At 41.0% G+C, this 25,894-nt stretch overlaps 1 protein-coding gene across 1 annotated transcript in view; it reads left to right on the top strand.

Moving 5' to 3' along the window:
* NYAP2 (neuronal tyrosine-phosphorylated phosphoinositide-3-kinase adaptor 2) overlaps positions 1-25,894 on the top strand; it is a 270,077-nt gene that overhangs the window by 100,684 nt on the left and 143,499 nt on the right. The window contains exon 4 of the mRNA XM_038749306.1: positions 18,270-18,571. Within this exon, the coding sequence (XP_038605234.1) occupies positions 18,270-18,571 (302 nt within the window). The remainder of the gene's footprint in view (positions 1-18,269; positions 18,572-25,894) is intronic.

Raw genomic sequence — 25,894 nt, 5'->3', positions numbered from 1 at the left:
TAACCAGGCATATCCAAGTATCCAGGCTCATGGTCCTTTGCTTAATTAGGTAAAGAAACATGGGTTTACTTTCAGAATAGTGTCTTAATGTGGATTATTCTTAGAGGGTGCTGGAGGGCAGTGGAGAATAACATGACATAATATCACAATAAGAAAATGGAAATGGCAGAGATAGTAAAGTCAAAAGGACATGCGGAGCATCACTGACTTTGGGAAGGACACACTGAGAGATTGTTTATGGTTGAGATGGTAAAGCTTCAGAAGGACATGAACTGGAAAATTCTAACTATCCATGTCTTTGTTAAGAGGTATATGTTTCTAGCCTTTCCAGTAAATTCTCTGGAGCCTGTGGAAAGCACAGAAATGGGTCTGGGAGGATGACTGGAGAGTGGAAATGGAAGAGAGATGGAGGGAGAAAGGGAAGAAAGAGGATTAGCAATTTTAGCAACCCATTGAGTCCTGCTAGCTTGCTGAGCTGAGTTTACAGGCTTAATCTCTAATTCTGAAAAGCAAAATGCTCCACTGAGATGCTAGCATTTTGTTTGTCTCCCAAATATCAATCTTTGAAATAACTTCCAAGTTTATTTCTAGGAAATGCTTGTCTTTTCTATTCTTAAAGCTACAATGACTATTTTCAATTTCAATGAAGAAAACCTCCCTTACATCTCACAGGGATGAAAGTGACCCTGGGGAGTCCTCCCTCGAGGCTTCAAAGAGAAGAGGCTGAGCAATGCAATGGCAACTATTGACACAGGCCTGAAAGATTCTTTTATCCCCCCCACCCCCTACCAGACACTCTCGATTGCATCCCATCGCAAGATCTATTTTTATTATTTTGTTTCTCCCAATTAAGCTTCTGATAAAACAGAAGTTATTCTTCGCATAAGTCATTATTCTTCTTAGCTTTTCTGTGGGGTATTTTTTGAATGCAGGGAGGAGAAATCAGTTAGGATTCATCTGACTGAACACATCACAGAATTTCCTGTTGCATTTCTGACTTACTCCATTGATTTCACAGCTACTTCAAGGCATGTGTAGCCATTATTTTCTATTCCTTGCCATATGGAAGTGGGAATGGCTAATAAAAATGCTCTAGCAGCTGTCTGTTTTTTTTTTCTTCGCTGTAAACGGCATAATTTAATTGAAGTTATTTTCATGGTGTTAGTCATTCAAGTCCATTCTGTTGGCATTTGCAAATGGTTGGAGCACATCTGCTTCTAGTGTGGGCTTTGGGTTGTCTGCTATTCGGAAAGAATTTTCTGTTGGAAAATAAGGTCCAGTTTGGGCCTGGAAAATAAAACCAGAATGCAGATTTTAGAAGTCTTGTTTTTTCCCAGGAGGACATTTCCTTTGACTGTCCTTGCCTACAATTAACAAAGGCCATTTCACAAATAAGCTCATGCTAAATTGGTTTAAGGATTTTGATAGTGGTAGCCAATTACTGACTGAGGAGCAGTGGCAGGGGGTGCGAGGGGGACAGGGTCACTCACTCAAGGTGGGAGGAGCAACCAGTCCATAGGTGTCTAATTGACCCACTGTGCAATTCCTTGACAGAAGTGGATTGGCCTCTGAGAACTGACATGGCCCGAGTGGAATCATGGGAGAGACAGATGAAAGGAAGAGTTGTCTGAGAATGACTTTTACAAACATTATAAATAAAAGTTACTGACATTCTTAATGAAATTATTTTGGAAAAGATCAAACATAAGTTGGGGCATCTATCTTTTCCATAGTAGGCAATGCCAAGTGCCCAGCAAACACTGATAGAGCTCTCCTGGGCATGCAAACCTAAGGGTGGTGAGAAGCTGAGATGTTGGGAGCAACCATTCCTCTCCTTCCCCTAGCTAAGGTCACAAGCATGCTTTTCCACTAAAAAAATCCTCTACCAAATTTTATCTAGGCCTGGCAACCCCCTGCCATTGACTGCCTATTAAATCTTTTTTGTTTAATCAAAACTGTATAGGGTTCTGCTCCATAAGACTGCTGCTGGGTAAATGAAAAGTCTTGTCTTCCCATATAGCTCAAAGGAGAATAAACACACTTCTCATCACATACCTAATGAAGTCGTAAGTGCCAGGAAAATAATGAACATCTTTGTCCTTTAAAAGCAATCAAGACTATAGTTATATCCTTTAAAACGTTCATTAGTCATTTCCTTTTGTAAAAAAAATCCAAATGAAAACTTTTGGGCTGTTTCCCCTGCTGGAGTCTCCTTTGGGGAGTCTAATGAATGCTTGTGGTCACCCTTGTCTTCAACAATCCCATTTGAAGTGCTGTCTGGATCCAAGCCTTTTCCCCACCCTTCTTGCCAAGTGGATAAGTAGAGAGGCTTGGGGAAGGAAGTCCAGAAATCATTAGAATTTAAGAACCCTATATGGAAACTTACATCTCTGCCCCTGCTCTCTCTCCCTCCCTTCAGGCTCGTGTCACCTCCTTCCTTCAAGACATCTCCATCTAGATGTCTGCCCACTATATAAAACTCAATATGTTCAAGACTGAACTCCTCATCTTCCCTCCCAAACCCTGCCCTCTTCCTGACTTTCCCATCACTGTTGATGGCACTACCATCCTTCCTGTCTCACAAGCCCACAGCCTTGGTGTCATCCTCGACTCTGCTCTCTCATTCACCCCTCACAGCCAATCCGACACCAAAACCTGCCGGTCTCACCTCCGCAACATCGCTACGATCCGCCCTTTCCTCTCCATCCAAACTGCTATCCTGCTGGTTCAATCTCTCATCCTATCCCGACTGGATTACTGCATCACCTTCCTCTCTGATCTCCCATCCTCCTGTCTCTCCCCACTTTATACTTCATGCTGATGCCCAGATCATCTTTGTGCAGAAACACTCTGGGCATGTTACTCCCCTCCTCAAAAATCTCCAGTGGCTACCAATCAACCTATGCATCAGGCAAGAACTCCTCACTCGTGGCTTCAAGGCTCTCCATCACCTCGCCCCCTCCTACCTCACCTCCCTTCTTTCCTTCTGTAGCCCAGCCCACACTCTCCGCTCCTCTGCCGCTAACCTCCTTAGTGTGCCTCATTCTCGCCTGTCCCACTGTTGACCCCCGGCCCACGTCCTCCCCCTGGCCTGGAATGCCCTCCCTCCGCACATCTGCCAAGCTAGCTCTCTTTCTCCCTTCCGAGCCCTACTGAGCTCACCTCCTCCAGGAGGCCTTCCCAGACTGAGCCCTGTCCTTTCTCTCCCCCTCCTCCCCCTGCCCATCCCCCCCACCTTACCTCCTTCCCCTACCCAAAGCACCTGTATATATGTATATATGTTTGTACATATTTATTATTCTATTTATTTTACTTGTACATATTTAGTCTATTTTATTTTGTTAAAATGTTTTGCTTTGTTGTCTGTCTCCCCCTTCTAGACTGTGAACCCGCTGTTGGATAGGGACCGTCTCTTTATGTTGCCAACTTGCACTTCCCAAGCAGTTAGTACAGTGTTCTGCACACAGTAAGCACTCAATGAATACAATTGAATGAATGAATGGACCAACTTTCCCTATAAAACCTGGTTAATAAAACATGGTGCCCGTCCTCTTTCCTAATGATATTTAATAATACTTTGTATTTCGGGGGTGACATATCTGTGCAAACATGTAAAACGGTGAATGAGTAAATCCAACCAATGTGGTAGTGACAAAGGCAAGGACTGTGATTGTAACCTCATGGATGAGAGAAAATTGAATGTGGAGGAATTTCACCAAAGCTGGAATTCTAATTCCAGAACTGAGGGTTTCTGGGCGGGAATCTTGTTCTCGAGTTTGGAGCCAAGAGCCTCCTACCTTAAGCATCATTTGTGGAGATGCATTCTGAGACCTCAGAGCAGGCCTTCAGCCATGCTCTGCCACAACAATATGTGTTTAAAGATAGGTCCAAAGAAAAACAATCAAGCAATTGTATTTATTGAACAGTTATTGCATCCAGAGCACTGTACTGAGCACTGTACTGAGTACAATAGAGTTTATACAAAGAATTCCTGCCTACAAGGAGCTTACAGTCTAGTGAGGGAGACAGATATTAAAATGTTACAGATAGGGGAAATGACAGAGTATAGGGGTGTATACATGGAGCCTGGGAGTCAGAAGGACCTGAGTTCTAATCCCAGCTCTGCCACTTGTCTTCTGGGTGACCTTGGCAAGTCACTTGACTTCCCTGTGCCTCAGTTACCTCATCTGCAAAATTTGGATTAAGACTGTGAGCCCCATGTGGGACAGGGATTGGGTCCAACTCACTTGGCTTGTAATCACTTGAGCAATTAGTGCAGTGGCTGGTACATAGTAAGCACTTAACAAATACAATTATTATTATTATTATTATAATGACTATTATTACAAGCCCACATGCATAAGGATGGTAGGGTGAGGAAATGAGTTAGGGAAGGCTTCTTTGAGGAGATGAGATTTTTAGGAACAGTTTGAAAGTGGGTGGGGATGTGGTGATATGTAGGATATGAATCAGTGTGGCTCAGTGGAAAGAGCGTGGGCTTGGGAGTCAGAGGTCATGGGTTCAAATCCTGACTCTGCCAATTGTCAGCTGTGTGACTTTGGGCAATTCACTTAACTTCTCTGTGCCTCAGTTGCCTCATCTGGAAAATGGAGATTAAGACTGTGAGCCCCATGTCGGGCAACCTGATTACCTCGTATCTCCCCAGGCACTCATAACAGTGCTTGGTACATAGTAAGTGCTTTACAAATACCAAAATTATTATTATTATATGAAAGAATTCCAGGCCAGAGAGAGATCGTGGACAAGAGGTTGGTGGCAAGGCAGACATGACTGAGGTACAGAGAGTAGGATGGCATTAGAGGAGTAAAGTATGTGGGCTAGTTTATAGTACAATATCAGAAAGGTAAAATGGTGTGGGAGAACTGATTGATTGTCTTCAAGTTGATGGTGAGGAGTTTCTGTTTAATACAAAGATAATAATAATAATAATAATGGCATTTATTAAGTGCTTACTATGTGCAAAGCACTGTTCTAAGCACTGGAGAGGTTACAAGGTGATCAGGTTGTCCCACGGGAGGTTAACAGTCTTCATCCCCATTTTACAGATGAGGTAACTGAGGCACAGAGAAGTGAAGTGACTTGCCCAAAGTCACACAGCTGACAATTGGCAGAGCTGAGATTTGAACCCATGACCTCTGACTCCAAAGCCCGGGCTCTTTTCCAGTGAACCACGCTAGTTCTCTGTAAGGATGGATGGGCAACCAGTGGAAGTTTTTGAGGGGAAAGGAGACACTGATTATACAAGAGATTCTCTGGCCATTTGGGTGCAGTGATACTAGAGTGTGTGTCTTTGAGTACTTGTAAATAGAATGACTATGCTTTTCAAAGCACATTCCTATTGGATGATGAAAGTGTGATTTGTTTGATGGGCTCCTTCTCACCCTTTCCCTTCCTTCTCACTAAGAGGTAAGGTTTGAGAGTTTTGGAGAACTGTGTCAACCAGAGAAATAAGTGGGTTTTTGGAAGGGGAATAAAAAAAAATTCAAAAGCCATGAGAGTTGATCAGAGATGGCATAGACAAATGAAAATGTGGGTCCAGTGCCCCACTCTTTTTGGGTGCTGTGTCTCTGGCTCTGAAAAGAGAACACCTAAGGTGAAGAAAAAGATCACCTTCTCTGGGGGTCACCCACAGGGCTTTCTGCCTGACCAGAGGGATTTCAATCTTGATAGTTCAGGGGCTACAAGATTGTAAGCTCAGGCTTACCAACTCTATTTTATTGTACTCTCCCAAGTACTTAGCACAGTGTCCTACACATCACTAAGCCCCCTAAGCTATACTAAACACTACTAACACTAAGCAATACTACCGATTGCTTATTAGATAGGAATCAGAGTTCAAGTGCTACGGTTGGTGTGGACAGGCATTATCTATCCAGCACATTGGAGAGAGATCTTATTTGATTATGTAACCAAAAAACCCAAAACCCCTCAATAATAATCCTAACATCTAACATAAAAAATGACACCAAACTAACTCAGCCACCTATGGTGGGGCTCTACTAAAGGTTCATATTTGATACAGACATCTTGCTGATTGGGTCTGAGATTTAAGTTCCTCTAATGCACCGCAGTAATGGTACAACAGATTTCCTGGGGAACGGAAAACCAGTCCCTTTGTCATTGATGTGGCTTCCCTTCAGATTTTAGTTCCAGTGCTGGAGCAGGGAACCAACAGGGACAAGGTCTCCCCTAGCAGAGAACTTCAGCTATATGCCACACTGAATCAGAGATGAGTTAATTTGCTCTACTTTGTGCAGAGCTCTGTAATAGAGGTCTGGGAGAGTAAAATAGGGCTAGTAGACGTGATCCCCGCCTTCAGAGACTTTACAATTCATCAGGGGAGGTGGACGCTAAAATAATTTTCAGGTAATGAGAGGAATGAGTAGTGTGTTTAAAGGTGTTTAAATAATAGGCCATTAAAGATATATTAAGCATGTATATGCTTGTATAGTTTGTATGGAAGGTTGTGTGTGTTCAAGTATTGAGGTGACATAGATGGGCCAGAATGGCTTTAGGAGGGATCTAAGGTGGGGAGAGGTGAGTTTAACGGAAGAACTGCTCTAAGTGGAAAGGGAGAGAGGAGTGTCAAGAAGGGCATTAGGGCATACATCGTCCTTTTCTTCTATCCAGGGCCCTCTTCAATCCTAACTCGACTTTCTAAACATATCCTCTCTATTTTTCACTGAAGGAAATAAAGGGAAATTTGGGGGGGTGAACTCTCTCTAGGCTGAAATTCTGCATACAGCTGAAGGAGTTCAAAACCCGCCAGAAAATCCATACAAATGCCTAGTGAGAATGATTGCTTTTTAATCTGGTGAAACTCTTCATCAGTGAAACATTAATCTGATCTGTGTCTTCAAGTTGGATTTTTTTTGCAGCAAAAGCACACCACCAATTATCATGAAGTTGCCCTGATCCCACAGGATTCAGCCTGGAAGATTTTCCTTTGTGGATACTGCCTACGAAATTTGAAACTGCCATCTATTTGAGCTAAGACACACAGATCTTTTTTCTTTATATTGTACAGCACTGATTCACTGTGCTGTCAGTGTGTGACAAATAACAGCGATGATAAATATTGTAATGAGAATGACTAATATCCTGCATACATTACAACAGGAAAATTGTTTCTTTTTATTTTAAAATGCACTGTGGGCATTACATCTGTTACTAGTCCATTGTGATAATAGCTTTCAATTTATTATGAATAAAGATGTGTAATAGAGGCTGAGAGTTGTTCAAAGGGAAACTTCAATGCCAGGCCTCCACAGCCCCTTAGGCTTCTTCATAAAGCAAGTCATAAAACTGCCTCCATTGATACAGAATATTAGATTCAATTATTTTATCTGAGGCACCAGTTGAAGTATAGAAAAAGTAGTTAAGGGGCTGAGCTTTGGTCTTGGGTTATTCTGTGTAATATACATCCATTTGCGTTTATAACAAAATTAGATTTATAAAGATTAAACAACTGGGTCATATGTAGTATAAATAGAACTGTCTAAGCTCACTGGATGCTCATTTTTCTCATGACTATGAAATCAAAATGAATTCTGCTCTTACACTTAAGTTGTATCCTACCGAAATGAAAGGCTAGGCAGTTGAGTAATGGATGCTTTATTAGAGATTATTCAGTTTTTAAAAGTGAAACTCAAAAAGGTTAGATAATACAGCCTCAAAAAAATCAAAATATCAATGACAAATACAATCCATTCATTGCTCATCTAAATTGGCATGAAGATGAAAAAGCACCCCTCCTTCTCAGTCTCTCCCTTACTCTGTTTCTCTAGACTGTGTGTGTTAATATACACTATATATATAAATATTCTATTCTATTCATCCTCATTTTACAGATCAATCAATCAATCGTATTTATTGAGCGCTTACTGTGTGCAGAGCACTGTACTAAGCGCTTGGGAAGTACAAGTTGACAACATATAGAGACAGTCAGATGTGGTAACTGAGGCCCATAGAAGTTCAGTGACTTGCCCAAAGTCACACAGCTGGCAGAGCCGGTATTTGAACCCATGACCTCTGACTCCAAAGCCCATGCTCTTTCCACTGAGCCACGCTGCTTCTCTATGTTTGCTCTATTGGGCCACTTGAATTGTGACCCAATCACCTCTGCCAAGTTTCTTATTAGGACTTTTCAGTCTACTGTGGAAGGATCCCCAAACCTACCCTACTTCAGGACACTGGTGCTATTTATCCAGCCCTGAATTGAATGGCTACTGTGAGGAGAGCACTTTACTAAGCATATTAGATGTTTAACTCTGTTTCTCTGAACTACAAAAGTTTACAATCTGATGGGATAAGAAGCTGTGTCTGTCTTGAGGCATGGTTCCAAGTGTTTGGTTCAGAGAATCTGAAGTAATTGAAATTTACACTTTTGTCATTTCAGAATCTCTTGCCACATGCCACTGAGTGTACATTTCCACAGCAAGGAAAGGAAATAAAAAAGACATCCAAGGTATCAACCAGACAGTTGTCAGGAAAGGCAAGTAGGAAGTCAACTTGGAATAACAGAACTGGAAAGGAACTCATGATATCACCTAGTGTAGCTCCTGCTTCTAAGCAGCCAGATGACTAAATCATCTGAGGCAAGCAATTTTTCTTAGCAAGAAATATTGGGACGAGTAATAGGCCTTCAGAACAAGAAGGAAAGGGAATATGCATTTTTAGGGTGGGAATATGGCCTGAGCAAGGACAGGCTTCAAAGAGCTAGTAAGCCAGAAGGCCACCAATCTGGGGACTTCTCAGGTTTTGCAGAAACCTGGGATAAGCAGGCCTGTGAGTTCAGTTTGAAAATTTGTATGGGTCGCATCCCCCACAGACTCCATCAAAATGACATCTTTTGACCAGAGCACCATTGTAATCTCTCCTGTAACTGAGAAGGTTTGTATAGGAATTTTCTAAGGACCTGGACTCCTTATCCTTCTTCTCTGAACTGTTAGTACCAATAATAGTCACAGAAAAGCCACTGGGTGTAATGTACTGTAGTGAAAATTTGGGATAATTTGCGAAAATTTGAGTTATTTTGTATGTGAAGAACTATTAGATAAATAGGCTAATGGATCATCAATCAATGTTGTGTATTGAACCCTTACTGTGTGATGAGCACTGTACTAAGCATTTGGGAAAGTATGAGACAACAGAGTTTATAGATGTGATCCCTGCCCTCAAGGAGCTTTCAGTCTCCAGACACATACAAAGCGCAAGTGAGTTCTTTCAAGCTTTTCACTTAAGCAAAACAGGAGGATATTCTCTCCTGATCCCTCGGCCCCTTGTCTTCTCCTCATTTTCAATGCTGGCATGCTTACTTAGAGCTCAGATGTCTGCTGGCTTTGCCTATTCAGCAGAAGTATTACTCACCCAGCAAATATCGATCTCTGCACTTTGAGCCAATGTAAAGATGAAATGAATTTATTAAGGATACAGAGACCTGTCTCCCTGGGGCTGGACAGACTGTGAGAGAATGTGTCCCTGCCAAAAAGATAAAGGGAGGATTGGGAGAGGGACAGACCTGGAAGAAGCGAAGCTGGCCCAGGCCGGGCAGAGAGAAGGAAAGTTGAACCGCAGAGGGTGTGGTGATGCTTGGGGCTCAGATTCCAACTTGCTCCCTGGCATTTGTGGAGGAGGGGTCTAGGAGTGCAGACACAGCTGGCTTCAGACATTTGGCTACCCTGAAGAGGGGGAAAAATTGCCAACCCCTCCAAAGGGATGTGATGATACATAATTTAACGGCATCATATTGGGAAATAGCATGGCCTAGTGAAAAGAGCATGGGCCTGGGAATCAGAGGATCTGGGTTCTAATCCCAGCTCCACCACTTATTCTCTCCTAAGCATTTAGTACAGTGCTCTGCACATAGTAAGCACTCGATAAATACCATTGATTGATTGTCCTTTGCGTGACCTTGGGCAAGTCACTTCACTGTGCCTCAATTTCCTGAACTGTAAAATGGGGATTAAGACTATGAGCCCCAAGTGGGACAGCGACTGAGTCTGACCCAATTTGCTTATATCTACCCCAGTGCTTATTACAGCACTTGGAATATAGTAAGAGCTTAAAAATATTATTATTATTATTTTACCTCATCTGTAAAATAAGGATTCAATCAGGAGTCCCCCTTCTAGACTGTGAGCCCACTGTTGGGTAGGGACCGTCTCTATATGTTGCCAACTTGTACTTCCCAAGTGCTTAGTACAGTGCTCTGCACACAGTAAGTGCTCAATAAATACGATTGAAAGAATGAATCAATCAATCAATCCTACACCTTCCTACTTAGCCTGTGAGCCCCATGTAGGCCAGGGACTGTGTCCAATTTGATTACCTTGTATCTACCCCAGTGCTTTGAACAGTGATTGGCACATAATAAACACTTAATAAATACCATTATGGATAGAAATCATACAAATCCACCCATCAACTAATCAATGGATTTATGGAACACTCATTGTGTGAAGAACATTGTACTAAACACTTGGAAAAGTACAATACAACAGAGAAAGTAGATGTGATTCCTACTCACCAACAGCTTACAGTACTTGGGAAATTTCCAACTGACTAAAAGAGGAGTACATTCTTGGGTTGGGGGGCAGAAAAGATTTCCAGGACTTATTAAGGTACATAAGCAGCATTACCTATCTGACCTATAATTCACTAGAGTTGCTCTTCCTAGTGGCTACCTGTAGTGAGATTTTCACTTTATTGAGATTGAGGATAGCATACTTTATGAATAGCAATTTTCCTAAATTCAGGTGTTCCATGTTGAGCATGTGTCTTGGTATTTTTACTTCCTAAATTGGACTCTATTAAATAAACCCTGGATTCTTACTGACATTTTAACATTTTATAGATTTATAAAGCTGGAAGAGTTTCAAGAGGTCAGTTATTCTAGCCTGCTGCTTTTCCAAAGGTCTGTTCTTAAATCATACCTGAAAGAGTTGTCTATCCTGTACCTAAGCATTTCTGAGTGGTTTGGGTACTCATTTCCAGGGTCTCATGCACTAGTATAAATCTTAAGGGATGGAGATTGGAAATCTGAGTTATAGTTAAGGTTCTACCATTGATGCACACTTGCCATTGGACTTCATTTTATCCTTCTGTAAATGGAGGAGTGACCTGTATCCACTTACCAGGGGTTAGAGACACTCTGAAGGTGAATTAGATGTGTGAAAGGCTTTGGATGCTTTTTTTTTAAAAAAAAAAAAAAAAGCTAGGTGTTCCGTAAGCCTTGGGTGACTTTGTAAAAGAAGTTATGAAGGTCTTCCTAATGTTTAATCGATGTCTTCCCTACTGCTATTAAAGCTCTCCCAACTCTTGACAAGTGACTAGCCACCAGAACCACTATGTTTACATTTCAAACTGTGATTCACCCACAGCCTTCTCTGATCCCAGCAAAATAACCCCAGTTCACTAGCCTTTATTTTAAAGGCCCTTTTCCCAAATACTTTGTTTCCAGTGCTTTTTGGACCTTCCCCAAGTTCCCCGTATCTTGGCTTAAAGTAGACACAATATTATAATAAAGGCCTGATTAATGCTGGGTAAAGGAGTATGTATTTGTTCTTCCTATTTCCACCACCCAGGATTACACATGTCTTTTTAAAACACCAGTATTGTATTGCTTACTTATATTTATTCTTTGGCCTCTATGAATATATTTTCTTCCAGAGGTATCCAATTCCTTTTCACTAGGGTCTAGATAGTGGGGTATGTGCCATTGTCTTTTCTAAGTGAATGACTCTTCATAATTCAGTGCTTAGAACAGTACTTTGCACATAGGAAGTGCTTAGCAAATACCATCATCATCATATGGCCCTTTTTGTCACTCAAACTGCACTTCCAAAGGGCTGGGTGGAGCTTTCAATGGCCCAGAACCCTACAAACTGTCTGTCACTCTTCTCTTTATGGAATCTATAGATACAACTGATTTTACCTAAATTTTAAAATCATCAGTGAGTTTATGGATGGGCTTACTGCCTAGGTTGCCAACCTTCCTAAATATCTGTGGACTGGTTCAAAAGACAGACAAGATTTCAGACTAGAAAAGAATTGCTTATTCTTTTATATGACACTTAACCTTAATATCCAGAAAACATCCATATACACCTAAAGGAAAACTGTGTCTGAAATTTAGCATATATAGAGCATGAAGGGGAAACAAATAGATTTTTCACTAAGGATACCTAAAACAAATGCTTCAGCCCAAGGCAAGAAATCAACAGATTATGGGTTTGAATGAGCTAGTGGGACTCAAAGAAGACATTAAAAGTAATGGTGAGTGAACAATTTACATGAACATATGAAGACATTGCAATTTCAACCATTCCCACTAACTCACTACAGCCATTCAGTGAACATTTTGAAGCACACACAATTTCTATAATTATAGAATTTCCACTATGGTGCCAATTGATTTTGCAATTATTTATTCAAATTTGCATTTTTAGGCAGGTTGGAAAGTCCATGCAACTATATAAGAGATATATCTTAAATCCATTATTAGTAAAAGAAAGCTGAAATGCAGAACTGGCTCTTATAGCTTAGGATATCCTAACAAGTAGTTTAGCCTTAGAGATAATTTGTAAATCATTAGGCAACTCAAATTTCCATTTATCCCCCAAATTGGCATTAGTTCCACTCACATTCATTGGTATCACATCTCCCTCTCCTACCCATCCCGCGTCTTTTGACTTATCTACTGAATGTGTTTGTCGACTATGAAGTAACTGGCAGAATATTCCTAGTGATGTTTACAATTAAGCACTGAACCCCTCAACAACAAATGGAGCTCGGCAGGTGGATCCCTCCCCATGAATGGTTACTGGCTTGACTTGGTCGATGTGAAATTTTAAAATGGAGTCACTTATCCCAAATCTCCACTTCCGAAGAAACACTCATCCTGGTGGAGTGCACTAATTTTCTGAAAATTTGTCCTTAGAATCCCCTCACAGATATTGATTGAACTAAGAACTGTACAAAATGATGATAGAAACTTGATGCAGACAACATTAATTTGACTTCTTTTACTCCTAGTGTCTGACTTGCAGATCTTCCCTATGGGAAATTCATGTTAGAGAGGTTCGCAATGGGTCACTATGGGATGCATTAAGCTTTTTTAGAGAAAAGTTAGGGGTAGTATGAAATTAATCATTTTATGACAAATGTGGAGGGCAACGATTTCACTGTGCCTTCAAGATCCTGGTGCTACCGTCAGAGGCAGAATACTAAGATGGTGGACCGTCGATCTGGCCTAGTAATGGCTTTTATGTTCTTATGTTCTAACATCATTAGGGTCTTTGAGCCAATGTTTATAATTTATTATACCTGCCTGCATAAGAACTGTTATGAATTGAGACCATCATTTATGACTAGAATGCTGAATTTTGACCGTTTGTTGCATTGTTTGGTCAAGTGATTGGCCCATGCAATGAACATGGACCAACTCATTTGTTTTTTTACCATAAAATATGGTCTCAGGATAAAATAGCAGTTCACACAATTGCACAGGATTTGGAACAATTACTAAGGCATCAGTTTCTCCTAGAGGGCAAAGGTGGGGAGAGGAGGGTGGAACTGTGGGAGACATATGGGCTAGTGGAAGAGAAGGTGAGGGGACAGTTGAGGGACAAAGGGGATAATTGGAGAAATAGGTGTTAAAGTGTGAAACAAATTGGAGGAATTAGGAGGAAAAAAACGATTGAGGGAGCTAAGAGTGAGGAGGGCCCCTGTGGTGTTAAAGAAAGGGCAATTTGGGGGAAGTCAGGTTTGAGGCTGGAGGAAAAGGATACCCATGGAATCGACAATTTTTTGATGAATCAGCTAGTTTCCCTGTAACCTAAAAAGACATTAGTCTCAGAGATTATTTATCAGTAAAACAAGGTCAGATGAAAAACAGTTTGATTTGTGACAGGATGTACTTATTAAGCCAACCCATTTAATCTTGGTGAAGTGCCAGAATTATGAATTTCACTGTAATGAAATGCTATCTATGCAGTATCTCTTAAAAGAAATATAGTGTAGTAGTCATTTCTTGATCTTTAGTTCAGTTATTCCCTAAGTCACTGGTGGAAATATTCCATGCAATATGACAGACAGAAATATATGTATTCCCACAGATGAATTAGGAAAACCTTAGAATCTTGTTGTGCATAACCTATGGCTGGGGAAAACAGTAAAAGAGCAATTAATAATTAAGGAAAAGTTTAAATGCTACATACAAATAAAAAAATTATAATCCTGGCTCTGTCTCTTGCCTGCTGTGAGATCTTGGGCAAGCTACTTCACTTCTCTGTGCCTCTTTCCTCAGCTGTAAAATGGGGATTCAATACATATTTTTCCTTCTACTTAGACTGTGAGCCGCATGTGGAACTGACTTTGACATGATTAACTTATATAATAATAATGATGATAATAATAATAATAATGCCATTTGTTAAGCGCTTACTATGTGCAAAGCATTGTTCTAAGCACTGGGGAGGATACATGGTGATCAGGTTGTCCCACTTGGGGCTCACAGTCTTAATCCTCATTTTACAGATGAGGTAACTGAGTCCCAGAGAAGTTAAGTGACTTGCCCAAAGTCACACAGCTGACAACTGGCAGAGCCAGGATTTGAACCCATGACCTCTGACTCCAAAGCCTGTGCTCTTTCCAATGAGCCACGCTGCTTCTCTCTAACCCAGCACTTGAAACAGTGCTTGACACATATTAAGTGCTCTTACTAGTGCCCTTATTAGCTTCTATCCTGTCTTAGGGGATGATTACCAAATGTATAAAAATTTCATTTCTATTCCTGGCACTGTGAGTCATAGATTAATTTTAGACTTTTCTTAGAAAGAGAAGATAGTGTATTGCAATATGACAGTGCCAGATAGACAGTTTTTAGCCTGCTATTCTGTTTTCTAAAATATAGCAAAAGCATCCTTTAACTAAGTATAAGAATTCAAATCTAATGGGTAATCTCGAGAGACATCTAGTTGTGCCTTTTCCTGTTCTTGCTTTATGAATCTCACAAACATAAATTAATTTAGAACAAGCATATTGATTTATAGATGACCTGGTTCATAGATGGTGGTACTAGCGGTGAGATTTTTATCAGTGGGTACATTTTTGGCTAATAAGACCAATGTGTGAATTGTCAACATTTTGTGAATGTAACGATTGCCCCTCTTTGTGCTGCTCCAATTTTTAGCCCATAAGGCCTGGCCCATTTCCGAGGTCACCTTTTGTTCTAGAACAGTTGCCCATTTCTAATAGCTGATTCCCAAGATTATTTTCCTTTTGCTGTTCACTTCCGACTGCCAAGTTTTGTGCCACATCCTTGAGTCCATACCAGGCAGAGTTCCCTAGCGGGAAGAGCTCAGGAGACCCTTCTCCTAGTCCCAGCTCAGATACAGGTCTTGCTGGGTGACAGAGCAAATCACGTAACCTTTCTGAGCCTTGGAATCTGTAAGTAAAATGGGAAGGCGATATCTAATCACCATACCTCTTAGACTGTGAGCCCTGTGGAGGTCAGCGATTGCATCCCAATTAATTATACTGCTCCCCTTGTCTGTCTTTCTCTCTGTGTCTCTTTCTGTGCCTCTCTCTCTCTCTCTCTCTCTCTCTCTCTCTCACACACACATACACCCCTCCCCCCAACCCCTAGACCCACCCCCATTGAATTGAAGGGACCTTTCCCCCTAAAATGATAAGATCCCGTCACCTTGGGAGGCAGGGGTGAAACCTTAAAGTGTGAGGGGTCAGAGAAGAGAGGAAAGAGATGAGAAAAAAGAAAGGGATAATTTTGTTTAGTGAGAAAAAAAGCAAAAAAAAATTATCATGAGGAATATTTGCTAGATGGAGAAAATTGCCATGAATCTGAAAAGGTAGTTATTTTCTCTAGAATCCACCCTTTCCTTTCCATCCAAACTGCTACCACACTGATCCAAGCACAAAACATATTCCCTCTTGACTACTGCATCAGCCAACATGCTGACACAACTGCCTTCGATCTCCCCAACTCCAGTCCATATTTCACTCTGCTTCCCAGATAGTTTTTCTTAAAAAAATGTATATATATATATATATATATATATATATATATATTTCACATTTTCTTGCATCTCTAAAGCCTCCAATGGTTGCTCGTCTATCTCTTCATTAAACAGTAACTCCTTGTTACTGGCTTCAAGCCACTCAGTGAGCTCTCTCCCTCCTACTTTTTGTTTTTAGTGGGGGGCTGGGGGAGGTGGTATTTGTTAAGCACTTGCTATGTTCCAGGCACAAAGTGAGCCCTGTAGACTCTAGACTGTGAACATGTTGTGGGCAGAGTACATATTTGCTATACTGTTAAACTGAACTCTCCCAAGTGCTTAGTACAGTGCTCTGCACATGGTAAGTACTCAATGAATATTACTGACTGACTGTATTAAATATTGGGGTAGATACAAATGAATCAGGCTGGACACCCAGACATGTCTCTCATAGGGCTCACATTCTTAATCCACATTTTTTTTTTTACAGATGAGGTAATAGGCAGAGAAAAGTTAAGTGACTTGTCCAAGGTCACACAGCAGACAGGTGGTGAAGTCAAGATTAGAACCCAAGTCCTTCTGTCTCCCAGGCCCGTGCTGTATCCACTAGGCCATGCTGCTTTTCACCTTACTCCACTGGTCTTTTAGTACCATTCAACCCACTCACCTCACATCTACTAGGCAGCATTGCCCCATATGGAACAGGGACTGTGCCCAACCCAAATTGCTCGTCTTCACCCTAGCGCTTAGTACAGTGCCTGGCATGTAGTAAACACTTAACAAATACCACAGTTATTATTACTGTAAAGATACTTACTATATCCGTAACATATTTGTCACACTGCCCATCCCTTGCCCACATCCTTGCTGAGGCCCGGAACATTTCCTCTTCATATCCTACAGACCGCCTCTCTTCCCAACTTCAAAGCCTTACTAAAATCATACCTCCTCCAAAAGACCTTACCTGAGTGAGCTCTCATTTCTCCTATTTATCTATGGACTTGGATCTATACCATTAAGCACCGATATTCACTCCACCCCCAGCCCCTTAACACTTTTGTACACATCCATTTCCCCATCTGTTATTTATTTGATTGTGTCTTCTACAAGACTGTACGCTCCTTATTCATTCATTCATTCAGTTGTATTTATTGAGCGCTTACTGTGTGCAGAGCACTGTACTAAGCACTTGGGAAGTACAAGTTGGCAACATATAGAGATGGTCCCTACCCAAAAACGGGCTCATAGTCTAGAAGGGGGAGATAGACAACAAAACAAAACATGTGGACAGGTGTCAAGTCATCAGAATAAATAGAAATAAAGCTAGATGCACATCATTAATGAGCACGGGCTTTGAAGTCCCAGCTTTGCCAATTGTCAGCTGTGTGACTTTGGGCAAGTCACTTAACTTCTCTGTGCCTCAGTTACCTCATCTGTAAAATGGGGATTAAGACTGCGAGCCCCCCGTGGGGCAATCTGATCACCTTGTGACCTCCCCAACATCTAGAACAGTGCTTTGCACATAGTAAACACTTAATACATGCCATCATTATTTTTATTATTATTAACTTATGGGCCAGGGCAGGGAGCATGTTTATCAACTTTGTTTTTGTATTTCCCAAGAGCTTTTAGACTCTCCCAAGAGCTTTTAGTTTGACTTATTGATTGAATGATCGTGTCTACTAACTCTATTGTATTGTACTCACCCAAGTGCATAGTACAGTGCTTGGCACCCAATAAGTGCTCCATAAATAACGACTGATGGATAGATGTATGGTACCAGATAATATGTATAATACAACTGTCAATCTCCCTCTGTTTTTTAACTGCTTATGGCGACTGAGAGCTAAATGCTATCCCTGAGACAAACTGTGGAACAGTTTGGGAAGTGAGAGCAAAGTCTAAACTATAGCAAAAATGCTTACAAAGAAACATGAATCAATCGAAGAAAAATAAAAGTAAAAAGAGTGGTGGTAGGATTATTAGATATGAGGGAGAGGGAAGAAGAAAAGAAATGATCAACTGGAGAGGATTGCATCTACTTATTAAGCTGGTGAAACACTTTTATTTTTGGTTTTAAAACCAAATGGATTTTTGAAAAGTAACGAGGCAGAAGTGCGGGTTCTTTCATCAGTGTGTGTTTAACCTTAATATTTCCAGGACAATGTCCACTATGAACACACTTTAGACCTAATACACCCTTATAGAAGTCTTTTTTCTTTTCTTTTACAGCATAGGTGGAGAAGTAGGGAGAGGAAACGAAGGAAGTTATGTGGGCAAACATTTCCGCATGGGATTTATGACGATGCCTGCTCCTCAGGACAGACTTCCACATCCTTGTTCTAGTGGCTTTGCCGTAAGATCCCAATCTCTCCATTCCGTCGGGGGCACTGACGATGAAAGCAGCTGCTGCTCTCGGAAACAGCCGCCCCCAAAACCGAAGCGAGACCCCAACACCAAACTGAGCACCTCGTCGGAAACCGTCAACACCGTCACCACGAGTAAGAGTGGGAAGCTTCCTGACAGGACTGAAGGTAAATCACACAATTATTTCTTGGATGAGAAAATGGTTTCAGATCAAACATTAAGGTCAGCGTATTAATGAACATCTGCTTTCCTCACTTGTGCAAAACATTCCGTATGTAATTAGATTACACGGCTACGTAATTATGGGCCTGCACTCTTAGGAAAAAAAGAATCAATGTGGAATGATTTTAACAATGGATCAAGCTTTCTATTTCAATGATGATTGCTTTGTTTATATTATCATAAAATAATTTATGGGGGTGGAAAGTCAAATCGAAGAAAAAAAAATCCATATTGAGTTTAAAAAAAAAAAGCTAGTCTTCAGAGAAGCAGTTTGACCTAGTGGAAAGATCATAGGCCTGAGAGTCAGAGAACCTGGGTTCTAAACTCGGCTCAGTTACTTGTCTCCTGTGTGACCTTGGGAAAGTCACTCCTCTGTTTCCTCATCTGTAGAATGGAGATGAAATGCCTGTTCTCCTTCCTGCTTAGCCTATGAGCCCCACATGAGGCAGGGACTAGGTCCAACTTGATTATCTTGTATCTATCCCAGTGCCTAACACGATTCTTGGGATATAGTAAACACTTAACAAATTCCATGATAATCATTATTATCTGATAGCTGTAAACAAGATTTAAATCAGGTAAAAAATAACATAATATCATGTCTGGAAGGCTGAAAATTTATAGGGTGAATTAAGTCTTCAAAAAAGTAACCAACTGTTCAAAGCAGCTTAAATATGACTCTCCTAAAGGAAAACAGATAGTTTATTATAGGTTCTTTCCAAACCTACGGTTTTGAAATATACTCTGTCATTATTTTTCAGAAATGATGACCATATGATCTCCATTTCAACTGAGGGTTCAATCCACAAAAACAGGGCCCAATTTCAGCTGAAGGGAATTATCCCAAAGTCTCCAGAAAATAAAGATTCTTTTCAACTCAAATCTACTAAGGGTGTTCCTGGAGTCTCTTTTCCAAGATATCTTTATAAGTTGGGTAGAAAGCCATCTGTGTGTCAAATGAGTTGTGAGCCTGGCTCTATGATTCTCAGAAAAGCCTGCCCCTCTCTGTAATGTTTAGCAAGAACCTTTTTCCAGTGTGTTCTCACTGGGTACATCTAAAATTAAAAAACAAATTGAGTTTATGACCAATGTTTTCTTCCAAGTGTTTCTAGTTAGCAAGCATATTTTAATTATATCTACACTGAGTTTTCTGTACCTCCGCCTGACTCCTCAATTTGAAATGTTAGTTGTCACAATGTTAACTTAGTGATATTAGTGTATTTCCATTGCAACAGATGGACTTTTTAAGTCCTGGTTTATATCTCTCCACTGAGTGAAAGTTGACAAAGTTATTGTAACAATAATAATAATAATTGTGGTAGTTAAGTGCTTGTATATGCACAGATATTGTTGTAATTGCTGGCGTAGATACAAAATAATCCAGCGGATAGACTGTAAATCCCATGTAGGTTGGGGACTAAGTAAACAGACAGGTAGAAATTTTGTTTCCATTTTACAGGAGAGCATTCAGAACAGCATGGCCCAGTGGAAAGAGCACGGGCTTGGGAGTCAGAGGTCATTGGTTCTAATCCCGGCTCCGCCACATATCTGCTGTGTGACTTTGGGCAAGTCACTTAACTTCTCTGAGCCTCAGTTACCTCATCTGGAAAATGGGTGGATGAAGACTGTGAGCCCCATGTAGGACAACCTGATCACCTTGTATCCCCCTGCACTTAGAACAGAGTTTTGCACGTAGTAAGTGCTTAACAAATGCCAACATTATTATTATTATGTTTCCCCACTCCTCAAGGAACTCCAGTGGTTGCCCGTCCACCTCTGCATCAAAAACTCCTCACCACTGACTTTATAGCACTCAATACCTTGCCCCCTCCTATCTCACCTTGCTAGTCTCATATTACAACCAAGCCCTCACACTTCACTCTACTAATGCCAATCTTCTCCGTGTACCTCGATCTTTTCTATCTCTCTGCTGACTCCTCTCCCATGCCCTGCCTCTTCCTTAACTCTCCTCAAATCCAATCTGAAAGACAATTACTCTCCTCTGCCTTTAAAGACTTACTGAAGGCACATCTCTTCCAAGAGACCTTCCCTGGCTATGTCCTCCCTTCCACTTCTCCTACTCCCTTCTTTGTCCCTCTGACTTGCTCCCTTTATTTATCCCCCCTCTCAGCCCCACAACACTTAAGTACATATCTATAATTCATTTATATTAATGTCTGTCTCCCCCTCTAGACTATAAACTCATTTGGGGCAGGGAACGTGTCTGTATATTGCTATATTGTACTCTACCACCTGTCCACATATTTTGCTTTGTTGTCTGTCTCCCCCTTCTAGACTGTGAGCCCGTTGTTGGGTAGGGACCGTCTCTACATGTTGCCAACTTGTACTTCCCAAGCGCTTAGTACAGTGCTCTGCACACAGTAAGCACTCAATAAATATGATTGAATGAATGAATGCTGTGATCACAGTAATTGTTCAATAAATACGATTGAATGAATGATCAAGAGAGGAAACAAAGGGTCGGAGAAGTTAAATGATTTTTCTGAGGTCAAACAACCAAGAGGCGGAGGCAGAGGAAGAACTTAATTCCTCTGACTCCCAAACCCATGTTGTAGACAACACCACTATCCTCCCTGTCTCACAGGGTCATAACTTCGGCATTATCTTCACCTCATCTCTCTCATTCAACCAGTACATTGTCTGTCATTAAATCTTGTTAGTTTTACCTTCATAATATCTCTGTAATGCTCCCTTTCCTCTCCATCTAAACTGCTACTATCCTGATCCAAGAATTTATCCTATCTCACCTTCAGTAATGCATCTGTTCCTCACTGACCTCCCTGTCTTGTCTCTCCCCACTCCAGTCCTTACTTCACCCTGCTGCCCAGATCATTTGTCTAAAAAAAGTACATGATACTCTGCTTCTGCTTATTGTGTTTTCTTAGTTTAAACACAAATAATGATAGCTTTATGCTTATTAGAAGGCTTACTCCATGCTAAGCTGAGCAAAAAATGTTAGTTCTTACAAGAACATTTTCTTCCCCAAATACATTTGCCTATTATAGGCATGTTTTAATGAGTGTTTTATGGATATTTGAAGACTGACCATATGCCCTGTTTATATTTTTGTAGGGTGCCCCCAAGTAATTTTAGAAAAAAATATACAAATATCCTGAAATTGGGACTTTCCCAGCTAAATTGTTCAATTTATCTTGTACCAGCAACCATGTGCTGACCTCCAGTTACTCTACTCTTGCTCATTTTCCACTCTGTGGAAACTTCCTTCTCTAATGTTACCATGCCCTTCTTGTCAAATCTCACACCCTCTACTCCATCCTAATCCTCCTAAACCTCTCAGCTGCTTTTGACACTATCTAAGCTTGGCTTCAATCAGTGGCATTTATTGAACACTTACTGGGTGCAGGGCACTATACCAAGCACTTAGGACAATACAACAAAACAGAAGTGATAGACACATTGCCTGCCCACAAGCTCCTCACAGCCTAGAGGGGAAGAGAGACATTAATAGAAATAAATGTTATGGATATAGTCATAAATGCTATGGGACTGAGGGTGGAGTGAATATTAAGTTCTTAAAGGGTACAGATCAAGTTGCATGGGCAGTGCAAGGGAGAAAGGGATTTGGGGAAATGAGGGCTTAGTTGAGGGAGGCCTCTTGGAGATGAAATTCAAATAAGGTTTTGAAAGTAGAGAAACCAGTGGTCTGTTTTATATGAAAGAGGAGGGAGTTCTTTGTTAAAGTGAAGCTGTGGACAAGTGGTTGGTGGGAGGATAGGTGAGATCAAAGTATTCTCTCCTGGGTTTGCTCCTGTCTTTCTGATTGCTCCTTCTCTGTCTTATTCAATGACTCCTCCTCTGGCTCTCACCTTCTAAATGTGGGAGCCCTTCTAGTCTTTCTCATTTTGGGGGGTTAAATTTTCATCAGATTTGCAGCTTTCATGGCAACCTTTGGGTTGGGAGAGATTGGCTTTTGCGAAACTTTAATCCTATCTTCCTAAATCAAAAATAATTTTTAAAAACATTTTTTCTATGATAAATTTCAGTTTTAGCTAGAATCTGCATTGGGCAAAATCAATAGTAAGTGCCCATTTAATTAAAAATAATGGTGTCTATTAAGCAGGTACTATGTGCCAAAATACTGTAATGACTGCTGAGGTAGATATAGGAAAACCAGATCGGACACTATTCCTAGGAATCTATATTTTATAATAATAATATTCCTAGTGGTATAGTGGTCTAATGGAATTATAGTACTTACTGTTTGCCAAGCATTGTGCTAAACCCTGGGTAAATACAGGGTAATTAGAGTCCTTATGCCACACAAGTCTCACATTCTAAGGGGGAGGGAGAACAGATAATTTCCATTTTTCAGCTGAGAAAATTGATGCACAGAGACATTGAATGAACTGCCTAAAGTCATACCGCATGCAAGTAGGGAAGCAGCATGGCCTAGGGGAAACAGCATGGGCCTGTGAATCAGAGGACATGTGTTCTAATCCCAGCTCTGCCACTTGTCTGCTTGGTGACTTTGGGCAAATCACTTAACTTCTCTGTACCTTCATTCCTCATCTGCAAAATGGGGTTTAAGACTATGAGCCCCTTGTGGGATATGGACTGTATCCAATCTGATTATCCTATATCTACCCAAGTACATTGTACAGCTGCTACATAGTAAGCACTTAAAAATACCATTTTAAAAAAGCAGTAGTGAAGTAGGTTTCAGAAATTAGATCTTCCATCCAGTCCCACCTCCCCCTTAACACTAGGGTCATTTTAGCAGGATCAAACTCCCTGTGGATCATTTCTTACATGTGGCTGGTAGGAGTGTGGTGGAGGGGGATAATTGAAGAGTTTGGAAGTTGAGACTGTCCGTTCCTCCCAGATACTTCACTAAGAACACCCTTTGGAAAATCCACTATAGAGTTGCAGCCTCAATCTAGAAACATATCTGGAAGCACTCTGGGACAACCCCAAGAGTGAAGGGAAATAACTTCATGAAAAATAAACAAAAATAAAATCTCTAGGGGCAGTGGTGCCTGGGAGATTGTGAATAAAGCCAAAACCAAACCCTACTCACTATGCTCTCAGTCTTGGGTTTAGATTCTATGCCTCCTGCTACCTGGTATTTGAGGCCCTTGGTCACTAAACCTCTTTCTAACTTTTATTTCTCCTGTGAAGATTAATAATAGGAATGTATTCTTGATGGGCTGAAAAGTGCAAATACTCTAAAATGTTGCTCCTTTCATTTTAACTGTAAATAGACTAAGCTGTGCCTGTTTGGACTGTTCAGATGACAGGCATTGCAACTAGGACTAGTCATTTATTTATTTATTCATTTATTACTCCCAGCGGTCTACCAATGAGTAAGTATATAAGGGTAGAGATTTTTTTCCCTTTCTCTCTCTCTCTTATAAGCCAAAGCGTATCTGAAATGATAAAGAACGTGCTCTCGATCTGGAAGTTGACCGTGTCTGACTAAAATGCTCTCCTCTAGTGTTGCCCAACAACATGAGAGTCTGTCTTGCATGGTTGTATTGCAAATCTAAGGCTGAATAAGTAGAAACCTCTTTCTGTAAATATAATTTATGGATTATATTCTTGTTAGGTCTCTAGTATCGTCATCCTCCTCATTATCAATGATATATATTCATTCAATTGTATTGAGCACTTACTGTGTGCAGAGCACTGTACTAAGCACTTGGAGGTCTCTAATATCATTATCCTCATTGTTATCAATGATATATATTCAATCATATTTTTTGTGTGCTTACTTTGTGCAGAGCACTATACTAAGTGCATAACAATAATAATAATAATTGTGATGTTAAGCATTTACTAAGCACTGGGGTGGGTATAAGTAAATCGGGTTGGACATAGTCCCTGTCCCATGTGGGGCTCACAGCCTCATTACCCATTTTACAGATAAGGTAACTGAGGCACAGAGGAGTTCAGTGACTTTCCCAAGGCCACGCAGTAGGCAAGTGGCAGAGCTGGGATTAGAACACTTGACCTTCTGATTCCCAGTGCAAATCCCTGTTGTAACTGTTCGGGACAGTAAAATACAACAGAGTTGACAGACACATTCCTTGTCCACAGTGAGCTTACAGTCTAAATGGGGAGACAGACATTAATATAAACAAATGATTTATATATATAATTTGATGTGTATATACATGCTCTGGAATTGAGGGTGGGGTAAATAATTATATTTTTTAAGCACTTATTATGTGCTAAGCACTGTTCTAAGCACTAGGGTAGATTCAAGGTACTCAGGTTGTTCCACATGAGGCTCACAGTCTTAATCCCCATTTACAAATGAGATAACTGAGGCACAGAGAAGTTAAGTGACTTGCCCAAGGTCACAGAGCAGACCGCCGTCAACCCCTGGCCCACGTCCTACCTCTGACCTGGAATGCCCTCCTTCCTCACATCCACCAAACCATTTCCCCCCTTCAAAGCCCTACTGAAAGCTCACCTCCTCCAGGAGGCCTTCCCAGACTGAGCTCCTTTTTCCTCTGCTCTCCTCCCCTCCCCATCTCCCCATTCCCTCCCTCTGCTCTAGCCCTCTCCCTGCCCCACAGCATTTGTGTATATATTTATTATTTTATTATTCTATTTATTTTATTAATGATGTGTATATATCAAGTACTCTGCACATAGTAAGCGCTCAATAAATACGACTGATGATATATCTATAATTCTATTTATATTGACGCTATTGATGCCCATCTACTTGCTTGGTTTTATTGTCTGTCTTCCCCCTTCTAGACTGTGAGCCCATTGTTGGGTAGGGATTGTCTTTGTTGCCAAATTGTACTTTCCAATCTCTTAGTACAGTGCTCTGCACACAGTAAGTGCTCAATAAATATGATAGAATGAACAAGTGGCTGAGCTGGGATTAGAACCCACATCCTCTGACTCCCAAGATGGTGCTTTTTCTACTAGGCCATGGTGCTTCTCATATAAAGTGCCCAAAGGTCAGAGATCAAAGTGCCTAGACAACACAGCAGCAATTCTCCAGACAGGAAGCCCATAGGCTGAATTAAAACCCCACTGAAAGCCTCCATTTTATCAGGCCGGTTGCCAATCCTCCTAAGGCTGTTTCTGCAACCCATATATCAGGCAGAATTCCCGCTCGGCTATGGCATTAATTCCCCCAGGTTGCAGCCCTTAGCTAAGAGGGAATAAATTTCCAAGCCCAATCCCAGCTCAGCACGAGGGATATGTAAAGGGCTTCTTTTTGACAGTTGCTGCCTGAAAAATTGTAACCCCAGGATAAGGCCTGT

Source organism: Tachyglossus aculeatus, chromosome 7, assembly GCF_015852505.1.
Source record: "Tachyglossus aculeatus isolate mTacAcu1 chromosome 7, mTacAcu1.pri, whole genome shotgun sequence".
NCBI classification, from domain to species: domain Eukaryota; kingdom Metazoa; phylum Chordata; class Mammalia; order Monotremata; family Tachyglossidae; genus Tachyglossus; species Tachyglossus aculeatus.
Note: the sequence above shows the minus strand (reverse complement) of the source record. Positions and strands in the feature narration are given on the sequence as shown.